Genomic DNA, 11127 nt, shown 5'->3' with positions numbered 1-11127 from the left:
GCGGCTATTCTTCAAGCGCCCTCCGGCAGCCGCACCCCGAGCGGAAGCCTCCCCGACCCTAATGTCAGAAAGGTCACTGCATGCAGCAATTGATGAACCGACCTTGATTACAGCTGTTCTTCTAGTCTATTGAAGTGAGAATTGATTTTTCCCGGAGCAGTCGTTTCTAACGTCAATGCCTGAGATAGCTACATAACTACAATAGCTAGTAGTAGTGGTGGTTCTATAAGGGAGGACGGGCAACAAAGCAAGATGGTCAAATCAACACAGATAGCCAGGATCGATGGCCTCCTGCTCGCAGCCACCGTTGACGACGAGCAAGCGGAGACCGAGCTTGCAGATCCCAAAGCAAATGCGAAGATGATCATACGGCGGCTGAACCGCAATTCTGAGCCTCAGGCCAGCATAGAAGCTGGCAAATACACTCTGCAGTACGTCGCCTGCTCCCTCTCCCCTTTGCCGAGAAGCTAGTACTGAACTCTTTGGGTGCACTGCAGCTATTTGATACAAGACCAACTCTGCTTCCTCACCATCTGCGACCATTCCTACCCCCGCAAATTAGCCTTCACCTACCTCTCCGACCTAGCCACCGAATTCACAACCACGTACTCCTCCTCCCAATACCTCTCCCCCAATTGCCGCCCTTACGCTTTTGTCGAATTCGACACTTTTATGCAGCGCACAAAGAAGACCTACCAAGACAGCCGCGCGAGTCAGAACCTGGATAAACTGAATGATGAGCTGAGAGATGTGACGAAGGTCATGACGAAAAATATTGAGGATTTGCTGTATAGAGGGGACAGTTTGGAGCGGATGGGTGAGATGTCAGGGAGGTTGAAGGAAGATAGTAAGAAGTATAGGAGGGCGGCAGTCAGGATTAACTGGGAGTTACTGCTTAAACAGTATGGACCGTTTGTGGGAGTGGGAGTGATGATGATTGTACTCATATGGTGGAGATTCTTTTGATCGTTTTGTGGCACGCCAAATACCCATTGCGTCGTGCGCTTCTAGGGCTGTTTGCATAGTGTACTGATGGCTTTCATAGCCTTGTTGCCGGTGCTCCTCTACATCGTCACTTTGCACGTCAGGTCTTCCTTATGGGATCATCAGTTCTCGGCTTCACTGTGACCGTCAATATTTGTTCTGCCTGATGGCACTGATAGACTTGGTACCCGTGCTTCCTGTCACTATGGTAGTACATAACCATTCCTGCTAATGAGATTGACAGATGTGCTGCAAGTGCTTCTCTTCTTTGCAAACTTAGAATCCTTATTGACAAGCGGCAACGACAAGTGTGATGTGCGTATCTCTTCAGCACCGGGAATACACACGTTCAACGGTCTTTGCACTCCATTCAGCCCGTTCTCCTAATCCACCTCCTCAAGAATATCCTCCAACTTCTTCTTCGCCCCCAGCCCTTTCCCTATTTTCCCAGGCCCTCCCTTCGCCTTCGCCACATCGTCCGCCCCCAGCCTCCTCGCCTCCTTCTCACTATTCCTGACACAAGAAAGACATTTCCCCTCTGCCATCCCACATCTGGACTCCTCGCCCATCTTCTTCTCTGCCTCAAGCACCTTCGCATGCAGTCGATCCAACTCTTTACAATTCTTGTCCACCACTTCAAACAACTCCTCACACTTCACATGCAGTTCCTGATCGAGTTTCCAAAACCTTTCTCTTGCCTTGTCCAGGCGCTTGTTCTGAACCATCATGTCGACGAGCGTGCGAGCAGAGAGTCGAATATCATAAAGGAGAGTTGCGTGCGTTAGAGCTTGCAAATCGCTGACCGGTCCTGAAGCGGAGCGTAGTGTGAGGTTTGATGCGAGCAAGGCGTTTGTCAGTGAGATGACGTATCGCTTATGGCGCTGGTATGTGGTGTTTTGCGATGTCGTTTTGTCCATGATCTTGTCATAGCGTGTTTGAGCTTGTTTGTGTTGAAAGAAAAGCGCCTCGTACTGTTTGCGCGTTGGGCCCATAACGCTCACTTGCGCTTTGTATGCGGCGACGGCGGTTTCATATTCTGCTTCGGGATCATCAGGAGGAATGGTAGTCTTGGCTGAGTGTTTTGTGCTCGGCTTATAGGGAGGGATGGTAGCCATAACTGGAGACTGGCTGGAAAGGCGTGGTGGTGGTGTATGGGGTGAACGTGGGTAGATGTTCGTGAAGACAAATGAGCGAGAATTGAGTGTTTAACGCCCCAAATGTGGTTGGAACACATCCTTAAAGGGCTATTGGATCACCGTATTTGACGCGCGCTTGGAATTTTTGCTTGCAAAGTGAAGGAGTTTGGAGAAGTGTGTTGTTGTTTACTTCTTTAGCTTCCAACATCGTTCTTCGGGAACAGAGCACTTCTTGGCCTCTCATGTGCTCAAGCAAGACAGCAATATTTGTAGCCATCGTAGGTTATATCATGACTTTTACCATGCCTAGAATTTCGGTCTCCAAAAGGACCAGTGACGATATTTTGCGTCGTTCCTCACATTTGGTAGTATAGTACGCCCAGTGGTCTTCTACCCACATGATTGTTTTCACTGGTTGGCCTCTTGCATCAATAAAGGCGCGCTCGAAGAGCAATGGATCATCTTGGGACCCGCTATCTCGATGCATCTCTTTGGATCGGGCCGGGGCTGTGGTTCCAGTTTCTGTTGCAGTGTCCTGGAAATTTCGACGAATCAATGACACGGTGGACGCCTGCAATAGTATCTAAAGGAACGCTGAGCCAAATATGCATAGTTCTCGTCTGGCATCTTCTACTCACTCCGCAGATACAAGAGTCAGTCCTAGACTGAGGTGTGGGCGAAGCGAAAGGGGCAGGTTGTATCATCAAAGATAACCAGGCTAAACTGTTACTTCTCATTTACGTAAGCTGGAGGTTTTTAGGACCGGACCAACAGCTGCTTCACAATCGAGCGGGCAATTTCTGCGACCTTCCAGCGCTCCAGCTCCTCCGGATCTAGAAAGCTGTAGAAGTAAAGAAAATCTGACTTATCATCACCATTGTCTAGGGTTTCTTGAACTGGGGAAGACCTACGTTCGCAAGGATTATAAATCTCTAAATCCACGAAACCATCTTATCGAAATGCTTGCGCAGGACGATGGTTCCATTCTTCGTCTTGATCTTCCATCGATGCGATTCCGCATCTCCGCGGGTCTGTTCGACTGTAAAGCTCAACTCGTCGAACTGGGCCAGAAGAGTCAGTCCTGACGTGAGTAAACCTTGCTGCTCCTCGGGCAGCTTGGAGCAGGCGATATCCCAAAGGTTAGCCATAGCGCTGGAGTGAGATGCATGTCTACACTGCCACGTTCAAAGCTGATATGGAAATCTTGTCGTTGTCGGAGCATGACAAGGTCTTGGCGCTAAAAGGTACACCTTTAGCCCTATCGGGAGATTACTCGTAAATATTGGGACGAGCGAGCGTAAGGGGCCAGAAGGGGCCGTTTAATTGTACTATTCGAAGAGGCCTAGTATAACACACTTAGGCCAATTACTTGGGGGGACAACTGAAACATGTGCCGCACATCGTAACAAGTTTGGAACATGGACTGGGAACATTCTTCCAGGTTGTATTCTGGGTTCATCGCTCCCATATTTTGATTTCGTTCATCTATCTCTTTCCAAACCACGTCCTAACGCTTTGGCGATATGAACTCTTAATGCCATGAAATATCTTTGCAAATCCTGCAGCTGCTCTTTGGCTCTAGATAGAAGGTCAAGTCGTCTCTCCAGATGCAGACGCGGATTCAGCATCGTTCTCAGCCTCAATACGCCTACGGACTTCTTCGAGCAATTGCTGCGAAATAATACGATTAGAGTCGTCCGGTGCCAGAATATTCTCCTCTATCCTGAACACCTGCTCAAGGAGCTCCGCTGCTCTTCCATAATGACCGTTTCCCATACCAATATAAGCTTCAGCAAGCTTGTGCTGCGATGCCAAACGATCAGGGTCTTCCGATGCTAGCGTTTCCTCATCTATCCTGAACACCTGCTCAAGGAGCTCCGCTGCTCTTCCATAATGACCGTTTCCCATGGCAATATAAGCTACTGCAAGCTCGTGCTGCGATGCCAAACGATCAGGGTTTTCAGGTGCCAGAAAACTCCATCTATCCTGAACACCTGCTCAAGGAGCTCCGCTGCTCTTCCATAATGACCGTTTCCCATGGCAATATAAGCTTTTACAAGCCAATACTGCGTAGCGAGGAGACCGGGATCCTTGACATCTAGTATTTGAGATCGTATGTCAAGTACTTGTTGAAGGATTTTTGCCGCTTCCTCATACTGCTTATTGCCTATGTAGGCTCTTCCAAGCATAAATTCAGATGCTATACGACCACGATGTGTAGACACCATCGATCCCTTTTGTATCTCGACTATTTGCTCAAGAAGCGGTGCTGCTCTTTCAAACTGCTTGTTTCCAATATATGCGCATCCAAGCAGGTGTCGTAACCACAAAAGATACTCATCATCCGGCGTTTCTGTTCTCTCTTGTATCTTGGCTAGGCGCTCGAGTAGAGGTACTGCCTTTTGGTGCTGCTTGCACTCGATATAGGCGTTTGCAAGTGTAGCTTGCAGATCGAGATCATCAGCATGATCAGTCTCGACTAGCCGCTCCAGTAGCCCTACCGCTGTTTGGTGCTGTCCCTCTTCAAGAAAGCAGTTGGCAGTAAGGAGTTTTATCTGTAAGCTGGATTCTCCACTAGCGCCCGTCCAGGCCTCAAATGTCTCGAGTATTTTAAGAAGATCTCGAAGTCTTGAAGTATGAAGCAGATGTAGAACGAGCCAGCAGATTCGGAAATGAGTTTGACAAATCTCCAGTTCTGTCATTTCCGCTCGGTACTCAAGAATCGGGTAACCTAGGTAAGCTTCAACGTGCGATCGAAGCTTTTCATGGAACATATTGTAATTCGTTCCACGCATCGACAAAGCGATGACCGAGCCAGCTGCTGCCCAACTCTGCTCTCTAGATGTTAGTCCGGGGCGACTGCGAGCCCACGTGTGAGCAAGTGGATGCATCGAGAAGGAAAGATCTTCACCAGTCCCACTAAATTTAATGATTGAGTAGGATTCTAGGAGATTCAGGGTTTCGCGCCACTGCCATGGGATGGAATCTGTAGCAATGTGGTTCCTCGGCATGATGAATTCAGGTAGGCGAGAGATCTGTAACTCAGACAGTCGGTAAATCTCATCCTGTGGCATTCCTCTGCCTATCTTTTCACGTATAGCAATAGCCTGGTTCCGCGCTCTTAAAAACATCAGCTCAGGTATTTCCTGAAAGTGAAAGAAACCTAAGAGTTGAAGCAAGCTGAGCGCATTCGCAGCATTCTGGTCTTGAGATGATTCCAGATGGGTAGCCGAGATCTCAAACGTCGCGAATACACTTCTATCGGTCGGTTGTGCTGGTGTTGGACAATACTTCAGGACTTGCTCTTTCTGTTCTTTGAAAATTTTGGGATAGTCTCCAAGTGAACAAAGCCGAAGCTTGATGAATGCTCCTGCTTGAACGATAGCGAGAGTATGGTAACTCAGATCTTGAATAACTTTCTCTGCCGCCTTGTGATTGTCTCCACGCGATGATTCGGCTATCCCAGCGGCTTTAAAGAGAAGCGACGTAGCATCTTGAAGGTCCAGATGATCTAGATCCTCGCAACCGACGGTTTCATGGTCGCGATATTGCTGATTCCGAGTGGTCAGAAGAATGTTACCCTTCTCTCCGGATGGGAAAAACATAGCATAGTCGATATCAGGATTGTCGGCGTTGTCGATGATAAGGATCCAAGAATAACAGATGTTGGCAAGCCATGTTTTCACTTGCTCAAAAGACTCCGCTTTTCCACCACACAGTTTCCCGATATCGATGAAGGACTGCTTTGCTGTTTCTTCACTGCTAGCGTCGATCCAGAAAACGCCCCAGAAACTGTTTGAGCAGTGTTAGATGACGAAGAGAACTGCGTGTGCTCAATGTAGTGGTGTCTCACTGTTGACGATGGTCATTTGCGAACTTCAAGCACACCTCACTCTTTCCAATCCCGCCATAACCAACTATGACAAAAACCTTCTGCTCTTCGCTCGCCGACGAAGAAGGGGGCTGGGACGCCAGGCTATGGCCTAGCTTTTCGAGAATCCGGGTCCGGCCGGTGAAAAGCTTGTTGGCCCTTTTGGGAACCATCCAATGCACATTGCCTAACAGCCGTGGTCAGTATCTGCCAGAAGCTGAACCAACAGTATTACGTCTTAAACATCTAATGCCAAACAAAGAACATCGAGAAATTTCTACAGTCAAAACCGATACACGTGAAGCTGGGATGATGAGGTGCATGTTTGAAGAGAATCGGCCCCTCCCTAACGACAATTCTACAAATTCATTGACATTTTTTCAGGCCTCTTTTCGGTTCTAGAACTTTCCCCGGGCATTGACCCTGCTTGCATACAGCGATTATACACAATCAGAATTAAGCGGCGCCGCTCCACCCTTCGACCTGAAAGTTTGATTCTGCTGATGTGAGACAGTCCTACGCACCTGGCTCTAGATTTCCGCTAGATTGCGGGTCAGCAGCCTGCCCAGCGGTGGGAGCTATGTTTCCCAATTCTTTTACAACAGAAGGTTGGACGGTCAAGAGTAGTTCTCTTGCGAAAGCTGCTGCTGTCCCTGCCGCATAAGGTTGCCATGTTTGGTTCTTATGAGAGTCCGCATAGTCGGAAATACCCCGTATCACTAAACAGTGCGTCTGGTCCACCACTCCGGCAGCCTCCATTTCAAGGCAGCGGGCGTGAGGATATGCTTGGCTGAGCTCATCTCTGCGTTTAGCGTCCTTGATGACCGAGTTCCCCGACAGAATTTGACCTTGATGAAATACCGGAATCGGAGTCTCCTGCTCCAGTGACTCCTGCTTAAGTGGCTGACGCTCATTTCGGACTACTATTTGATCGATAGAGCATTGATCGCAGTTTGGGGCACCGTTGATGTGCTTGTAGGTTGACCGGTAGAACTTATCTCCTCCCGGTGGGGGACGGGCGAAATCTGACCTCAATCCTGTCAACTTTGCCAGTTGTAGGTGGGGATTACTGTCTCCCATTTCGTAGTTGGAGAACAACTTTCCCAAGGCGGTCAACAATTCTGGGTTCGGTTTATCAAATATTCCCAGCAGGTCTCTGCCCTCCTCTCCTTTATCTCTCATGAAGTCATACTGAACAACACCTGCAACGCCGGGAGTCTGATCCACCCCAACGACAACATCCCCCAGATGAATGTCTTGACTGGCATCCAGATGTGGAGGATCGTGCGGTATCCCCCCACCTATGCCCACAAACAAATGTAGTCTCATATTTGGAAAGCTTGTGGGCAGTAGGTCTGCCATTCTTGTGGCAGGGGTCGTGCCAGGGTGGCTGATGGGCAAGCATGCGATGACAATATTGTGACTACCGATGGAGCCATAGGTGTATGTGTTATGATCACCGACGGGCTTCGGAAGCTCTTGATGCTGTTCGTCTAACATCTTGATGGCTGCTACTTGCTCGGTCCGCGCTAACGCACAGAGCCACCCAACCGTGTAGTCTTCGGGCCTGAGTCGTCTTCTCGCACTCATGATTCTTTTTGACTGGCGGGAATTCAGCAGGAGATCTGATTTCGTCAATGGATGGAAGATGAAGAATGGCCCTGAGCAGTTCCCCAGGCTCAGCTCTGGACTGCGGCTGAAGGATCAGCGAGGTGGTGGACTGCATCTGAGAATGATTGGACGCCTCGTGGTGAAGATCTCAAACTAATGCACGGCTAGCTCTACCTTACGAGTGTGCCTTCATGCCTTCATAGCTGTACAGATAACAGTAACATGACGAAATGGTTCACAGCTAAAACCAATATCAGCTGATTTGATTTGGGCGAGAGTTCTTTTGACACCATTATTTCGCTCGGGACATCATTTTACCACTTCGACGATGTATCAACGGTACCAGTATCTGACTTAGTAAGCTGTAAGCCTACATTAAAAGGGGCTTATCACAATGTACCCCACCCCACCCCACCCCATCCAACCTACCTCCGCGCCCGCATAAGCAATGAGGGTTCTTGCGAGAAAGTCGCCCTCACTCCCAAAGTCCTAACCCCACGTCCAAGATTGTGTTGGCGTTACATACTGATGCTCAAATCTTCGCTCATCCGAGCATTCGTAGATTTGAGGTCGCCACACAACATTGTGGGGATCGAACAATGTACAAAGGTACTTCGTGTCCCCCGTCTCGATAAATCTGTGCTGCGATAGCGCTAAGCCCGACCGCCAGGTGCATACTTCTGTACGCATCTGAACAAGCAACCAATTAGCTCGTGCCAAGTGATTTCTATTACATCCTAGGTTGTAACAACAAGTTCATTGAATCATCCTGAGCAGGTAAAACGCTATTTGAGAGACGGCTACTCAGTGCTTTCATTCATCAACGCTACCTTCAAGAACTTCATATTAGCTAGCTAGTGGTTCGATGACTTTGACAACAGCTCATGAACCCGAATTGTTAGAGAAGAACACTGATAGCACAGCCGCATACGCCGCAGAAGCCACCATCGTTTCTTCGTTCGAGGCCCTGGTTAGAAGCGACACAAGCAGAGAAAACAAAACAATACAAACGGATATAGTGACCAGATGTGCTATAACGGTTGACTGATGCGAAAGAATTGCCAGCGGTGTCACAAGAAAAGCACCCGCTATCAGCGCAATCAAAAACCGGGTAATAATATCTGCGAGTCGGCTGGTATTCTGATAAGATCGTTTGAGGTTGGATTCCAGCTCGGTGGGCGAAAAGTAAGCGCTGCGCTTTTGGTAGGCGTGTTGTCCTCGAAAGCGAATAAAGAACCAGAAAGCCCGCAAGTATTTTCGCAAACTGCGCCGAAGAAGATCACCTGAGCGGCTTCGACTGACCGTGTCAACGCGTACGAGCCGCGTTTTGTACATCTCGTAGGGGTTTTGGTTGTCACTTCGAAGGCTAGCTTGCCAGCTGTTGTCCGCCAAAGCAAAGGTCTCCATCATCATGATCTGATTGAATGAGACTAATCCTTCATCTGAGATGGAACACTGAATTAGTCCAAGTAATCCTGGTCTCGTGATTGTTATAGAAACATACCGTACTCTTTCAGAAGCTGGCGTAGCTTCGACACAAGCTGAGGATTGAGGACTGCCTCCGGGCTTGGTGCATGTCTATCTCTCTTGCTGTGCTTCAACCCCAACTTATCTCCGCTTGTCGTTGGAAGACCCAGACTCAGTCCAGCTTGATAGACCTGGTGATCAAGTTTGTCGATCTCAGTCTCTAAGAGTCGTAGATTGAGTAGATGAGTCGTTCTGAACCTTCGGAAGCCATAAAGAGTAAGGGCATTGTCATCTGTAATATTGCTCCACAAACTACGAAAAAGACGAGCTGTCTCCGAACTCTCTATCCTTATATTGGAATCGTCCTGAACATTGGGGCCTGTGGATTTGGAGTATGAGTCATCTCCATCAGCGGCTTCTGCCATCATCACTTGTAGGAGTTCTCAGTAACGGTCCTTAGGTTAGGAACCTTTCTGAATCGAACCGGTCATCGGCTCTTTATGTATCATACATACTCCATAGAAGATACTGCCGGGCGTGAATCACAGCCTCACCGGAACGCCCATGTGATTTTCGACTTCAAATGCCTCGGTGCGTAGCCGTGCAGCTGCATGCACAGTGCATTGGATTCAACGCAAAGCGTCTGGTTAACCGGCAAGGAAGCCTTGAGTCCATTACTCAGGATTGTCCTTGAAGCTGATCTATTCGGATATGATTAATTGTATTTGCCCGCAGAGCGAGGTATCCCGTCCTTGGAGCCAGTAGAAGCTGTCGCACCGCCGACTTTTGTCTTCTTGGCGCTGACAGTGGTGCACTTCACTCAGCCCTACGAGGATCACGTCGCCTTCGACTGCCTGAGCTCTCCAAGGATTCAAGCTTCCTCAGACCGACCACCTCATAATCCTACACCCGGTGTTCCAAACTCACTGGAAGTTCATAACACGACCACTGATGCTTGGGGTCCTTCAGGATGTTCAGAAACAACTATGACAACGATTCGGTGACCTTGTATGCAGCTCCATGTCCTACCATTGATGAGCTCTAGCTTACGGTCACTGCAGCTCGCCGCAGGGCCGTATTTTCCAGGTCGAGTATGCATCAGAAGCTGTCAAGCAAGGCTCAGTGGTGGTTGGAATCGCCAGCAAGACACATACCGTGCTAGTAGCACTTAAGGTACACCCTTCCTCTTCCTCGGGTACCTCAAATCCTCTACACCAAATAGCTAACCCGCCCTCCTACCCCAGCGAAATGCAGAAGAACTCTCCTCCTACCAGAAAAAAGTAATAGGCATAGACTCGCACGTCGGTATCGCCCTCGCCGGCCTCGCCTCCGACGCCCGCGTCCTCTCCAACTTCATGAAACAGCAAGCGCTCGCATCTAAAATGACCTACGGCCGTCCCATACCCCTCGAACGCATGGTCACCCAGATCGGCGACCGCGCTCAAACATCTACACAAGTCTACGGCAAGCGGCCTTATGGCGTTGGTTTGCTGGTTGCTGGGGTCGACGAGACGGGACCGCATCTGTTCGAGTTCCAGCCCTCAGGGATGACGCAGGAGATGGTGGCTTGTGCGATTGGGGCGAGAAGTCAAATGGCCAGGACGTATCTGGAGAGGCATCTAGAGGAATTTGCGGACTCCAGCAGGGATGAGCTGATCAAACATGGGCTGAGGGCGCTGAAGGAGAGCTTGAGTCAAGACAAGGAGCTGACGATTGATAACGCCAGTGTGGGGGTCACGGGCATGGCGAGTGATGGGAAGAGGAAGACGGAGAGCTTCAAGTTGTATGATGGGTCTGAGGTGGGACCGTTGTTGGAGGCTGCTTTGGAGGGTGCAGAGCCGGCTGCTGAGACGAGGGTGGCCGAGGGTGGTGAAGGCGCAGATGCTGGTGATAGCATGGAGGTGGACACATAGAGAGGACTTCCGGCCGCTGGAAGCTGTAATTGTTCAAGCATATCTCTTCAAGCTTGGTGATTTTCATGCGTCTGTGGGTATATTCCAACGCCTCGCTATGCATGCTGGCATGATTTCGTGATGCGTGCCCACTTTGAGAATAACC

General features: G+C 49.4%; 7 protein-coding genes across 7 annotated transcripts; 2 read left to right on the top strand and 5 right to left on the bottom strand.

Annotated features, from left to right (window-relative positions):
- Nucleotides 1-252: 252 nt before the first annotated feature.
- HO173_000028 (uncharacterized protein) lies at nucleotides 253-1151 on the top strand (the record flags this gene model as incomplete). The annotated part of the gene is made up of 3 exons (XM_037301979.1): nucleotides 253-431; nucleotides 498-902; nucleotides 1046-1151. 3 exons carry the CDS (start codon nucleotides 253-255, stop codon nucleotides 1149-1151), a joined length of 690 nt encoding a protein of 229 aa, XP_037170558.1.
- Nucleotides 1152-1367: 216 nt separating this feature from the next.
- HO173_000027 (uncharacterized protein) lies at nucleotides 1368-2099 on the bottom strand (the record flags this gene model as incomplete). Its single annotated transcript, XM_037301978.1, has 1 exon — nucleotides 1368-2099. One exon carries the CDS (start codon nucleotides 2097-2099, stop codon nucleotides 1368-1370), a length of 732 nt encoding a protein of 243 aa, XP_037170557.1.
- A 953-nt stretch (nucleotides 2100-3052) lies between these two features.
- Nucleotides 3053-3268, bottom strand: HO173_000026 (uncharacterized protein; the record flags this gene model as incomplete). Its single annotated transcript, XM_037301977.1, has 1 exon — nucleotides 3053-3268. One exon carries the CDS (start codon nucleotides 3266-3268, stop codon nucleotides 3053-3055), a length of 216 nt encoding a protein of 71 aa, XP_037170556.1.
- A 442-nt stretch (nucleotides 3269-3710) lies between these two features.
- On the bottom strand, nucleotides 3711-4028 carry HO173_000025 (uncharacterized protein; the record flags this gene model as incomplete). The annotated part of the gene is made up of 1 exon (XM_037301976.1): nucleotides 3711-4028. One exon carries the CDS (start codon nucleotides 4026-4028, stop codon nucleotides 3711-3713), a length of 318 nt encoding a protein of 105 aa, XP_037170555.1.
- Nucleotides 4029-4039: 11 nt separating this feature from the next.
- Nucleotides 4040-7581, bottom strand: HO173_000024 (uncharacterized protein; the record flags this gene model as incomplete). Its single annotated transcript, XM_037301975.1, has 3 exons — nucleotides 4040-5912; nucleotides 5974-6178; nucleotides 6516-7581. The coding sequence occupies 3 exons, from the start codon at nucleotides 7579-7581 to the stop codon at nucleotides 4040-4042; spliced, it is 3144 nt and encodes a 1047-aa protein (XP_037170554.1).
- Nucleotides 7582-8484: 903 nt separating this feature from the next.
- Nucleotides 8485-9497, bottom strand: HO173_000023 (uncharacterized protein; the record flags this gene model as incomplete). Its single annotated transcript, XM_037301974.1, has 2 exons — nucleotides 8485-9044; nucleotides 9107-9497. 2 exons carry the CDS (start codon nucleotides 9495-9497, stop codon nucleotides 8485-8487), a joined length of 951 nt encoding a protein of 316 aa, XP_037170553.1.
- Nucleotides 9498-10039: 542 nt separating this feature from the next.
- On the top strand, nucleotides 10040-10982 carry HO173_000022 (uncharacterized protein; the record flags this gene model as incomplete). Its single annotated transcript, XM_037301973.1, has 3 exons — nucleotides 10040-10077; nucleotides 10131-10242; nucleotides 10314-10982. 3 exons carry the CDS (start codon nucleotides 10040-10042, stop codon nucleotides 10980-10982), a joined length of 819 nt encoding a protein of 272 aa, XP_037170552.1.
- Nucleotides 10983-11127: the final 145 nt, after the last annotated feature.

Source organism: Letharia columbiana (assembly GCF_014066305.1).
Source record: "Letharia columbiana isolate WasteWater2 chromosome Unknown Sc0000000_s0, whole genome shotgun sequence".
NCBI classification, from domain to species: Eukaryota; Fungi; Ascomycota; class Lecanoromycetes; order Lecanorales; family Parmeliaceae; genus Letharia; species Letharia columbiana.
Note: the sequence above shows the minus strand (reverse complement) of the source record. Positions and strands in the feature narration are given on the sequence as shown.